The sequence below is a fragment of the Sitophilus oryzae genome, unplaced genomic scaffold (genome assembly GCF_002938485.1).
Source record: "Sitophilus oryzae breed Bouriz unplaced genomic scaffold, Soryzae_2.0 scaffold_1576_pilon_pilon, whole genome shotgun sequence".
In the NCBI taxonomy this organism is placed as follows: Eukaryota; Metazoa; Arthropoda; class Insecta; order Coleoptera; family Curculionidae; genus Sitophilus; species Sitophilus oryzae.
In genome coordinates this window covers 14,816,971-14,829,562 of record NW_022146254.1, presented here as the reverse complement: position 1 = coordinate 14,829,562, position 12,592 = coordinate 14,816,971, and the positions used below count along the sequence as shown (strand labels likewise).

Here is a 12,592-nt window from a genome sequence, read left to right as displayed (position 1 = left end):
CACGGACAAATAAACATACTGAGTAAATAGTTAAGTATTTCACTGAAATTTGGGGACTTTTTATTTCTTTTTAAGTTAATGATAAATTTTCCTTCGAAAAAATGATGATAAAACAGTTTCTGTTGAAAATCACAAATATTTTTGTACTCAGTTGTTTTATACATGTACGGACGAAAAGTTATAACTTTTCCAACCAGTTAAAAGATATGTAGTTGACGCTCTCTACAAGTAGGAGTCATATTGACATCAAAATTTCTCAATGTGAAAAAACTCCCAGACACCAATTTTCATCCAAATATTGAGTTTACTTCAGAAATTATTTGGAAATAATCGAAATAAAGATGATATTTCTATACCCTGTATCTCAGAAACTAAGCATTTTAGGACTTACATCTATAAGAACTTTGTTACTTATTTTAATCTGCAGAATATGCTGCCGAAGTTTCCGGAATATAGTTCGGACCACCCTGTATATTTCGCCAAATTTGCAATGCACAGATACTAAAAACCTAATACAAATAATATAAACAAACTTTACTATACAGAGTCCCAGCAATAAGTGCAAATATTTTAAAGGGTGGTAGATCTCGATAAAAGAAACATATATTTTCTCTTTATCGCTTTTCAAATAAGTGCAAAATAACAAAGTTATGTTATTTTGGAAATTTAAAAAAAAAATGATTTTTTGCTAAAATTTTGAGAACCACTGGATCTTTTCTGGATTTTCTTTCTTATAAATTTAATCTAATACCTATGTTGTCATATTATCAAGAAATTATGTTTTTTAACTAAAAACTAAAAAAATTTCCAAAAAATTTAGAGTTTCAATTTTTTTTTTCACGGAAAAAACCTCATGGGCGTGTTTCTGGGGTTGAACTATAGTACCAGTTAAAATATTTGCACTTATTTCTGGGACACCCTGTATAAAAAGTAATCGTAGAGTTTCCATACGTCTGGATTAATTCGGACAATTTTTTAGTTTTTGGTCTACCTACTAATAGGGGATGTGTCGATGGGGGAGGGGGGGCAAAAAATAGTTAAAATTAAGAGTAGTATACGTAATAAACAAATTTTTTTGTTTTGTTGTTTTAACGTTTCAATTTGTTTAGAATAAAACCGTCATTTTTCATTTATTTATTCCAATTTTAAGGGATGCGGGGAAACTACCCCTCCTACAAAAAAAAACGGAATATAGTTTTTTTTAGCAAATTATTCAAGCTTTAAAATGATCTATTAAAACTTAAAATCGGTTAAATATTAACAAAGTTACAAGTGATAATCCAATTTCATGCTAAAAATTTGGTCCGCCATTTTGATGACGTCATCAAAGGATGATCCGGAGATGCGAGAGATTGTCTCTCGGCAATTTTTGAAGCCTTATTACCTCTAGAAAGCGTGTGCCAAATTTGGTGCTGGTGTCCGGCACTGAAATATTTTTAGGCTAACGCCACCATAAACGCCACTGACTATAATGGATGTGAATTGTAAATTCTTTTGTCTCTATTTTATTACTTATTTTTTTTCTGTGGCTTCATCCGCATAAAATTCGAATTTTATTAATATAATATACCTTTTATTTTTTTAATTAAATGAAAAACAAAAAATCCGGCGACGACAGTTTTTAGAAGAGCCAATTATCTATCTTTTCTTCCCCTAGGAGATGCAAGACCTTGTCGTTGGTGGGGAACCTCCTTGTCAGGTGCTGGAGGGAATCCCCCTAGCACCTGGCTTGGTCTAAGAAGTATCTCACTCATCGTCTTGTCCCTAGCTGTAGTGTCGTGGCCAGGGAATTGCACCAAGACATATAACGATGCCGGACGGGGCTACCCCTATCCGTCATACTAGGCACCCTCTACTGACTGTGGTCAAATCTCGCGGGTAGAGGGTGTGGGGGTCTTGGCTTAACCGCCATATACGTATTACTTTTTACAAATATACTCAGGGTTCCCTATTTAACCCCGTGTGCAATTTCTGTGCCGTAAGAAAAAGACAACATAACCCAGCTCCATATTAAAACTGCATAAGTGTATTTCACCCGGATATGGATTGAACTGCGATTGCGCCAAACTCCGATTGATTGTTGTTTTAGTTCTGTTTGTATTACTTTTTATTTGTGCGCGTAAAAGAGTGATTTTGTTTAGTTTATTGTTTCCAACTATTTTTTTATATTTTTCCAACTCCATGATAATGTGTTATAAATAATAAAAATATAAATCAAATTGAAGGTTAGGGGAAATGTCAGTGAACCACTTCCCTTTAAAAACATCGACCAATGAAAACTTCTTCAGGTGAGGCATGCTCAGTTAAATGAATATCCGGGTGAAATAGACTTATGCAGAATTCCATATTGTTCTTTCACTGTTTGGGCTTCACTTTTTGGAGATTAGGCTGAGTATATTTGTAAAAAGTAATACGTATATGTTAACCGCCCGGACCAAGAGGAAAAAACTCTCACCAAAAACCTAAATCCTACGATGGCGGGACCAAGTCAAAGGGATGCGTGGCTAGAAAGAGGACTAGCCTTTACTGGTCTCAACCTTGGGGCATCAGGGGGCACCCCATTGTATTTACCCCTTACTTCTACATGCGGGGCTCTGTAGAAGTGGACCGACTATCCCTAGCGACTCGTGGGAACACTATGAAATCGGACGATCATAATAACACCACCGGTGAAGCTGTGGGGAAACCCCCTAGTAACACTGGGAACATTATGAATGGAAGTTCCAAGGGACTAACCCAAAGGGAACTACAGGAGAGGCTAGCCTCCACAAGTGGTACACAAGCTATCACCTCCTTTAGTAAGGGTCGGGAGTCTACCTCTAGACCCAACAAGCGACACAAGCTACCGTTTGGTTTGGTTCGATAGAAACATGATGCATGGGATATCCCAGATAAACTTGCACCATGCAAAGGGGTCTTCTACCACAATCGCAAGACTCTTTGAGAAAAACCAACATGCAATGGTACTAGCCCAGGAACCCTGGGTATATCAGGGACAAATTAAGGGGCTGTCTGGAAAAAATTCCAGTGTAATATATGATAACAAGCAGGAATTTCCCCGAGCTTGTATTCTTATAAGAAACAACATTAACTACACATGTGTTTCAGAATTTACAACCCGAGATCTTGTTCCAATCATGGTTCAACTAAATATCGAGGATTATAGCAAAAATATCGTGATTGCCTCTGCATACTTTCCGGGTGATGGGCAGACACCGCCTCCGGAAGTAGTGGAGCACGCGCGATTCTGCAGCCAACTGTGACTACCTCTGCTATTGGGATGTGACTCCAATACGCACAATGAGGTATGGAGAAGCACTAATACTAACACTAGAGATGAGTGTTTACTAGAATTCCTCTTAGCATTCAATCTTAAAGTTCTCAATATAGGGAACACTCCCACGTTTGTGACAAAAACGCGGGCGGAAGTATTAGATTTAACAATCGGGAGTGCTAGTGTAACTAGTTACGTGAAAGATTGGAGGGTATCAACGGAACCTTCCCTATCAGATCACAGAATCATCGAGTTCAAATTAGGAGGAATCATACTCCAAACGGAAACTCGAAGGAATCCAAGAAGAACTATACCATACCAATCTCGTAGAGAACCTGGACCAAATAGATGCAGGTAGGGCTAGGAACCACCTGTATCTAGAATGGTACGCAAGGGAAGTCAGTGGTGCAATATTGGATGCATATGAATCTAGTTGCCCCACAAGTAAGGGCATACAAAAAAGTAACAACAAGAAGCTGGCCAACCTTAGGTCGGAGGTCCGACGACTCTTCAACAGAGCCAAACACAGCGGCGAATGGCAGCTCTACACCGAGAAATTAACTGAGTATAATAAGGAGATTAGAAGGGCAAAACGGTCTGACTTCAGATCCTTTTGCGAAAACATCACTTCAACTACTTATGCAGCTAGACTACACAAAGCTATGGCCAAGAGTGGGCCCATCCCCAACATGGCACTTAAGAAACCTGACGGAAGCTACACGGAAGGAGATGAAGAGAGAGCCAACTACTATTTAGTGCGCCGAGACGACGACCATTCGTGCAATGAACTTTGGTACGGCTGATGTCAAGGATGGAGAGCTGGCCTCTATGGAGCCGTCTCAGATACTGGCTATTGTTAAAGCCTTGAGACTGTATGATGAGTTATAACTCGTTATAGCTCAAGAAAGGGGAACACACAATAGATCTTTAAGGTCGCGGTGACTAACTCCCCTCCTAAACATTCTACATTCTACATCTATCTTTTAGTAAAAAAGCAACTTTGGAGAGCAAGTCGTTACTTCAGTAGAGACGACACAGATAAACATTAGCATTTTATATATGTAGATACACTAAAATACCAAATCTCGTTTTTTTCATCTGAAAGACTAATAAGTTATAGGGGTGAGCCACTTTTGAGACGCACTCGGTATATTTTTTATTGGTAAAGTTTTATTAAAATCCATTAAGTAGTTTTTGCGTGAAAGTTACTCAATTCTCAAATATTGTAATTAATTGTAAAATATATAACCATAAAATCGTTTTCGTAAAAAGGAAAAAGTGGAAGACGGAGATTAATACTTCTTGACATTCTGGCGAAGGAACTTTTTAATGAAAAATGTAACAAAACACCAGACGTTCTAAAGCACGGTATAAAAGGGGTATAACCGTTGATATAACCACAAGTATAACTTGTAAAATTGAGAATGATCATAACTGATTTTTTCAATTAATCTCTATACTTTTGTGGCTGATTCATTTCTTGAAAAATGTCTGGCTTTTTAACTACTGTTCAAAGAATATACGTATAAAATGAAAAAAAAATAATTCTGGTGAATAGAACGTAGATCGTCAACGGTATATAATATATCTGCTAAAAATTATAGTGTTCTTCAATACCTTTATTTAGATATTTTAAATAGTTCTTTCTTATTTCTTTGTAACTTTGAACTAGCAATAAAATCCTGTTAAGCTGTGGCAACCAGCTTGAGAGGTTTTTTTTGGTTTCAACGCAGTGGTGTTTACCAAAAATAACTTTTTATTTTGTTGATTTAGCAGATTTAGTCAACTCTTGTACTTAGTAAAACTGTTAATGTGTAATTATAAATGATTTACAAGACAATAACAATATAAATTTTATTTATTAAATTAACAAGAAATAATTAAAAAATAACTTTTTATAATTTTAATTATTATCACTCTAAAACTGAATCTAATCTAGATGGTTCTTCTACATCTTCTAGTTCTATTGGATTTTCTTTTTGACTATCGTTCCAGTCCTGGACTGAACCGCTACCACAGATCATAAAAAACGCTGCTGTAGAAAGCAAAATGGCGGTAGATGCACCGAATACCAATCTCCACCAGCCAGCAAACTAGAGTTGGAAAAAATAAATAGTTCAAAAGATTCCTATAGTTGTAAGTTTATAATTAACACTAAAAACTTGTATTAATAATTATAATATAATAAATTATTTATATTTTGTTATAAATTGAACAAGAGCGTTAAATAGCTCATGAGAAGCTGTCTATGTTACGATCAATCTTGAACTAAAATGCCAGTTTATATGTCTACGTCTACTGAAGTATTGCATACAAATTTTAATATGGACTGTTAAATTCTAAAAAATAAAAAATAATAATTATGATGCTTACCGACCCGTGGAGACCTTCAGAAACAACATAGTTGGCAGCCAGCAATCCTGCAGCACCGACAGTTTGGCATAATCCAAAGACAGTTCCTAGAAAAAAGGGGTTTTAAGTTTTTTTTCGTCATTATGGCTATTGTTAGATACTTAATATCAATATCAAATATACAATAAAATATACCGGGTGCGTCACCCCTATAACTTTTTTATTTTTTCAGATAATAAAAAGAGATTTGGTATGTTAGTAGGTATAAGATATAAATTATATAGGATTGATTCATGTATTCAGTTGTTTTCGGTCACTTCTTCTTTCACCGGAAATGACTACAACTTTTGATTTTTAAATGGCACCCTCAGTATATTTTTACTTTATTCGATAGAAAATGACACTTTGTATAGAATGACATATCATATGTCAACTTTTGACATTTTCGCATATGGTTTATTTCAAATTATTACATGCGGTTCATAAGTACAATTGACTCGAAATACCAAGTGTGTGGTACTAAATAATTCGTAAAACAATGCTTTTTCCAAATACTAATAAGCCACCCTTGTTCAATTTCAAAAAATTAAGATACGGTTAAAAATACGATTTGGACAATTTTAACCGACCAGGATAAGACACAAAAAACATTAGACGATCAAATATATTTTTCCAAGGCTCCCTGATTAAAAAATAGTGTTTCTAATCTAACACAGCCATGGCACTCTAGATTGAAATATAAAATACGATTTTTTTAATCAAAAATGGCGTGGACATATAATAATAATAATAATAATACTTTATTTTGCATGAATATGATTTACAACAAATGTAATTTACAAATAAAAAATAACATTAAAAAAAACATGCAAAAAAGGAACTGAAGACAATTAAAACTGGTTTAAATTCAGTTCCTGTCAGATCACAATATCAGCTAGCATAAATGTGTGTTATGTGGCTAAATTATTTTACTGTAACTTATCTACAAATATAAGTAAATTATATAGTAATCCTATGACTAAGAAAATTTAGTATGAAATTCAAGGAAATAAACACAAAGAAAAGTATTTATACTAAAATAATTCTGAGGTAAAAAAAAACTAAGAGGGAGGAGAACTATCCAGAAAATGTTTTTTAAGTTTATTTTTAAATGCATCACTCTGAAGGTTTATCATTTCTGCTGGTAAACAGTTGTAAAGCTTGGAAATATTAAATGAGAAACATCTAGTGAACAATGCTGTTTTGTGAAGTGGTGGAGTAATAAGTCCCTTAAATCTAAGATTTAAGTTGTGCACATCTGTTCTGAATTTTATTTTATTCACCAAGTATGGGGGACACTTCTTAGAAATAACTCCATGAAATAAAACCAATGAATGCATCTTACGTCTGTTTTTCATATTCAACCACTTAGCTTCTTTTAACTTATGCGAAATGGGATCATATTTTCTTATACCATAAATAAAACGTAGGCAGTTTTTTTGTAGCTTCTCTATTCTGTTAATGTCAATTTTTTCCAGACATGGTCCATATATAACGTCACAGTAGTTGAAATGGGATAAGACAAGTACTTCAGCTAACTTTATCTTTAAAGTTTCCGAAAGTAACTTTCGATGCGGATACCTATAACATTTTTAAAGAGATGTAAGACCTTCTGATACATTGAGAGACATGTTTCTCAAAGCGAAGATTATAATCTATAAGTAATCCCAAATTCTTGGCAGATTTAGTAAATTGTAATTTTTGTTCAGCTAACTCAACGACACTTATAAATGACCTAAATACAAAATATTTTCATGGTGTCTGTCTGTCTGTCCGTCTGTAACACGATAACTCAAAAACCGCTAAACCGATTTTAACCAAATTTGGCACAAAAATACTGTGGCACCCGAGAATCTGGTCATTAGTTTTTGGTGGGGATGGGGGGTTGGTAAGGGGGTATGAGAGGGGGTTAAAAATTTAAAAAAATCGTAACTCCAAAATTACAGTATCTAGCGAAACGCGGTTTTCAATTTAAGATTAGGAATAATATTTGCAACAAAATTTGCAATAACATCAAAATCAGTCAAAGTCGCAGTTTTTGAGATATTCCGTGTTTCCGTAGTCCGTTTTTGAGAAAATTCGTGTGGAGAACTCCAAACTCCCATCGGACGCGACCCCAGGTGGCGGATAGGGGAAATAACCGCGGACCAAAATTGGAAAAACTCCTTTACTTTGAAACTAAAAAAACTGCCTACCAACTTTTTATTAGCATATTTTAGTATGGGCAGCTATACGTGCCTCCCCGCGCCAATTTTTTTTATTTGACTCATAAATTTATTACTTCTAAAATATCTAAAATGTCTTTATTAAAAAAAGGTATCACACGCGAAAGTATCTAACACGAAAACGATGATCGACTGTAAATATAAAAATGCATAAACTAATAAAAAGAGGAACTATAAACACAAATCACTGAACTTTCCGACAAATCACGAATATCTGAATTAATAATTATTTAAATCATAATTTAAAAATAACTTGACGGATCACCAACATTTTATCAACTAGACCATAGACGGTATTCAACACAGAGGTTATCATGTCATCTTTGTATATAAATTTTAAATCTGCACTTTTTTTTTAATGTCTTTTGCGCCTTCTGGGGATGCGGGAGAAACAAAATTTATTGTTCTATAAAATTACTTTTGAGAGTCTTGGGTCTGGTTAGGGCACAGACTGCAGTGTTAACATTTAGTGCGAGTTCTGAGCTGATGAAGCATCAGACTGGTGGGAGCATTTTTGATGTCTGGTGCTATGTCTGGGACGAAGCGGATATTTCATCAATAAGAGATAAGGCTCGACGTTTAAAACATTTAATTTGCGAATCACTCAATTCTTCCAGTTCCGGTAACATACTAAGAAGGAACATTTTGAGAGCCTCATGCCTGTCTATTTTCTGTGACCTAGTCTCTGCCTCAGTCTGTTGCATTTTTGCTGTTTTAGCTTTGAAATATTCGGCCACCGATTCGTCTGCGTTTGCTGCTGATGATTTATTGATCGCTGTTGATTTTCTTTTTACTGGAATACATGGTGATAAATGTGCATATTTTTGGGGTGGTTCTGAAGAACTATGTGTAGGTGATATTTGTGAGGATTGCACAGGATGGGAAATATCCATATCAGTGCCGCAAGATATTTCTGCGTCTTCAAATGCTCCAACATCGTCATCGGTTGAGGACAGTGGTACTGACGGCAAATTTCCGGATGTGAGAGGTGCCAATGTCTTCATGAATGGCAAACAAAATTGCATGGCTGTTTCCAAATAGTACGCCTTTTTCTTTGCTCCAGATCCACTTGGTGAAGGCTTCATTTTCCGCATGAAAACGGTGCGGAGGTTGCGCCATTTCTCTTTGCACTCAGCAGCTGAAATCAAACAATATATTTATAAATAACTGAAATCTGCTAGAGGAGTACGAGAAATGGGGACTGGAGCAAGAAGAAACAAGAAGAAAACAAGATATATGTGTGTTGGTGGCGATTTGGAAGACCTAAAATTAAATAACAATATAAAAATTGAAGCTTGGGAAGAATATATGTACTTAAAAGTAAAAATCGCAAGCAAATGGAGATGCGAAAAGGAAATCGAAGAACGGATTGGTAAAGGCAGAAAGGTGATAGGAGCGCTGAACTCGGTGCTTTGGTCTAGGGATACCTCGGATCACTGAAAAAAAAATTATAACGCGATTCTGAAAAGCGTAATGAATGTTATATGGCTCTGAGGTATGGCAGTTAAGCGAAAAACATAAAAAGAAGTTGTTGTCGACCGAAATGGACTTCTGGCGAAGATCAACCCGAATCTCCCGTTTAGACAGAATTAGGAACGAGAGAATACGTGAAAAAATGAAGGTGGAGGGTAACATTGTACAAAATATACAATAAAAGCAACTGCAGTGGTACGGCCATGTACAACGAATGGCTAACGATAGAATACCAAAACAAGTGTTGCAGTGGACCCCTACAGACAGACGTAAACGAGACCGACCTAAACTCTCCTGGAATCAAGGAATCGACAGAGCCATGTCGGAAAGGAACCTACTACCAGGAGATTGGGACAATAGGCGGAGGTGGTGCATGGAGACCGGAGGGCGACGAAGGACGCTGTAAAACCGGACATACATACATACATACATACCTGACATATTCACCTCAGCAGACACTCGTTGCCATGCCTTCTCTGTAACGTCTTTCCTTGAGTAACCAGGAAGTTTATAGTTATAGAGTTCTTCGTGTTTCTCAACCTCTCCGACGAATTTTATGTTCAGTTCTTGATCAGCCATATTGATATATATAAAATAACCACGTTCCAAGGAATCCAAATCGCTTAAAAGCAGGCAACTTCGCAACGCAACAGCGACCGCAGGGAATGGTCGCGAACAACAGATTTGTGACTGAAACCTGAAGCAAACTGGTCCCGTTCAAATCGATTCGTGTGCGGCTTCACACTGACATGCGCTACCGATGTTGCAAAACAGTTGCAAGTTCAACTGGTTTTCAAATTTTCAACGTTGGCCCCAAAACAGTCTCAGCGTGGGCGGTCGGCCTAAAGCTATACCCCTTTTCCGGAACGGGATTCAGATACTGTTGCAAAATTCACCGCGTGAAGTGCCTACAGAGACTGAAACTGCGGAGATGATAAAACTGGTCATTATTCAGTCGAGGATTTTAATTTATCACATGCAATATTTCGTGACAGACGCCGGGCTAGAGCGCAACTACCACTTCACAGACAAAATACGGCTCTTGCCAGATTTATTTGCATATTTGTTCAGATTTCAGCAGTTTCGGGATCTGGACAAATTTAGAGCACAATTTAAGGCGATTAATCTATTTAAACAAAGAGTTCATAAAGATAACAACGTATTGCATGAATTTGACGGTTTCTCTTGCTTTATCTATGATAAATACATAGAAAAAATCTTCAGGACATTGTCAAGACTTAACAGGTCCGTTTCTGGGGTATCTGGCGCCTACGTGCAGCATTCTTTGGTGCGCCCTTTTTATATTTAAATCAATTATATATTTTAATCTTAATCTCAAAAATTTAAAGAATTTATATTCTGCGACAAACAAGCAATATGTAATTGGAAATATAAAAAAAACTATTCTAATTAAAGTATAAAAACATTTATTAAATAAATAAAACAAACAAAACCACAAATATTTAGTAACAAAAATAGTAAAGAAAAAAGCTAGTAATATTATCGTTTTTAGCAAAACGATAATATTACTAGCCCATTTGTATGCAAAAAGAAAACTATTTAAATCTTTATAAAAGAGTATACCATTAATTAAATATAACACCATTATTTCCGCCCATATACTAATTAATTACATACTTAATTGTTTTCGTTAATAAATTATTATAAATAAATGTGGATTTGAGTCAGAAATCAATATAATAATAAGTTATCAAATTAAAGTCTCTGTTGTTATAAATAAGCATTTATTAAAAAATGAAATATCATTTTTAAGGTGTTACTTTTTATCACACTGTCTAATACCCAAACAAAATTCAGTTTTTTAGTATTTGGAGCAATTATTATTAATTAACGCAAACAGTCAGTTAATGTAGTTTGAATACTGGAATCATATTAATTGGTCCTCTTTAACAAATATTTAAACAGTTTTTTTTATTTTTTAATGAAATAAACGAATTATATCGACAATATTAGTATCTGTACTCTTTAAAAATTTGGTACATCTTTAAAAATAATCTAAAATGTCAATAGTTCATGGGTATAGTGATAAATGAGGTCTAATTTATAAGAAAATGCATTTTCTATGAAAACTTGAAGAGATGGGTAAAAATGGAACAATACAATTTGATAGACAATTAAATTGTGCATCTGATTCTCGTAAAATATACAGGGTGTTCCATTTAAATTAAACAAGTTATTGCCGTTTGAAGCTAATAATTATTTAAAATAAATTTTTAGACACTCTGTATAAGGTAGTATTATTTTTATTATTGCAACACAATAACTGATCAGTAAATAAACTTCAGTAAATATTTAGTATTAAAACTTTGATACCCTTGGAGAAATGAAGCCTTAAAATTTTTACTGCAATTTCACAAAATTGAAAATATTTCAAAAACGGTAAGGTTTAAGTATAATAAACCTTAATCAAATTTACCTTTATTTTAATCGTAGAAACTAAAAATGTAATAATATACAGGGTGTTCCATTTAAAAAAATACAACTTTGATATTTTCTACTTATTTGGGACACTCTGTATCTTGTAAAATTATTTTTAAATTGTACCTCTAATAGTCCTTCATCGAACCCAAAACTTACAATTTGTAAAAATCTCATCGTTTAGCTACAATACTCCGTGTCGTATGTGGTGAACAACCCTGTATACCGGGTGCGTCTCAAAAGTGACTCACCCCTATAACTTTTTAATTTTTTCTGATAAAAAAACGAGATTTGGTATGTTAGTATATGACATAAATTAGGATTGATTGACGTATTCGATTGTTTTTGGTCACTTCCTGTTTCCCCGGAAATGACTTCAACTCTTGATTTTTAAATGGCACCCTCATTTTTTTTACTTTATTCGATAGAAAATGACATTCTGAATAGAATAACATATCATATGTCAACTTTTTACAGTTTTGTTTAATAAAAAATCGTATTTTAATTTCCAATCTAGAGTGCCATGGCTACGTTAAAAACACTAATTCTTAATCAAGGAGCCGTGGAAAAATAGATTTGATCGTCCAATGTTTTTAGTGTCTTGTTCTTGCCGGTTAAAAAATGCCCAAATCGTATTTTTAATCATATCTCAATTTTTTCAAATCGAACGACGGTGGCTCATTAGCATATTTAGAAAAAGCATTTTTTTACGAATAATTTGATACCACACACTTGGTATTTCGAATCAAATTTTCGAACGAACTACATTTTACAGAAGTTACGAAACGAA

The 12,592-nt window shown here is 34.6% G+C and overlaps 1 protein-coding gene across 2 annotated transcripts in view; it reads right to left on the bottom strand.

Annotated features, from left to right (window-relative positions):
• Window positions 1–5,187: 5,187 nt before the first annotated feature.
• The window catches only part of LOC115879061 (sialin-like), a 29,969-nt gene continuing 22,564 nt past the window's right edge, over window positions 5,188–12,592 (bottom strand). Inside the window, exons 9-10 of one of the 2 annotated variants that reach the window (XM_030895698.1) lie at window positions 5,648–5,733; window positions 5,188–5,367 (exon numbers count right to left, since the gene is read on the bottom strand). In XM_030895698.1, coding sequence (XP_030751558.1) covers window positions 5,188–5,367; window positions 5,648–5,733 — 266 coding nt within the window. The remainder of the gene's footprint in view (window positions 5,368–5,647; window positions 5,734–12,592) is intronic. The other variant, XM_030895699.1, reaches the window with a different exon arrangement.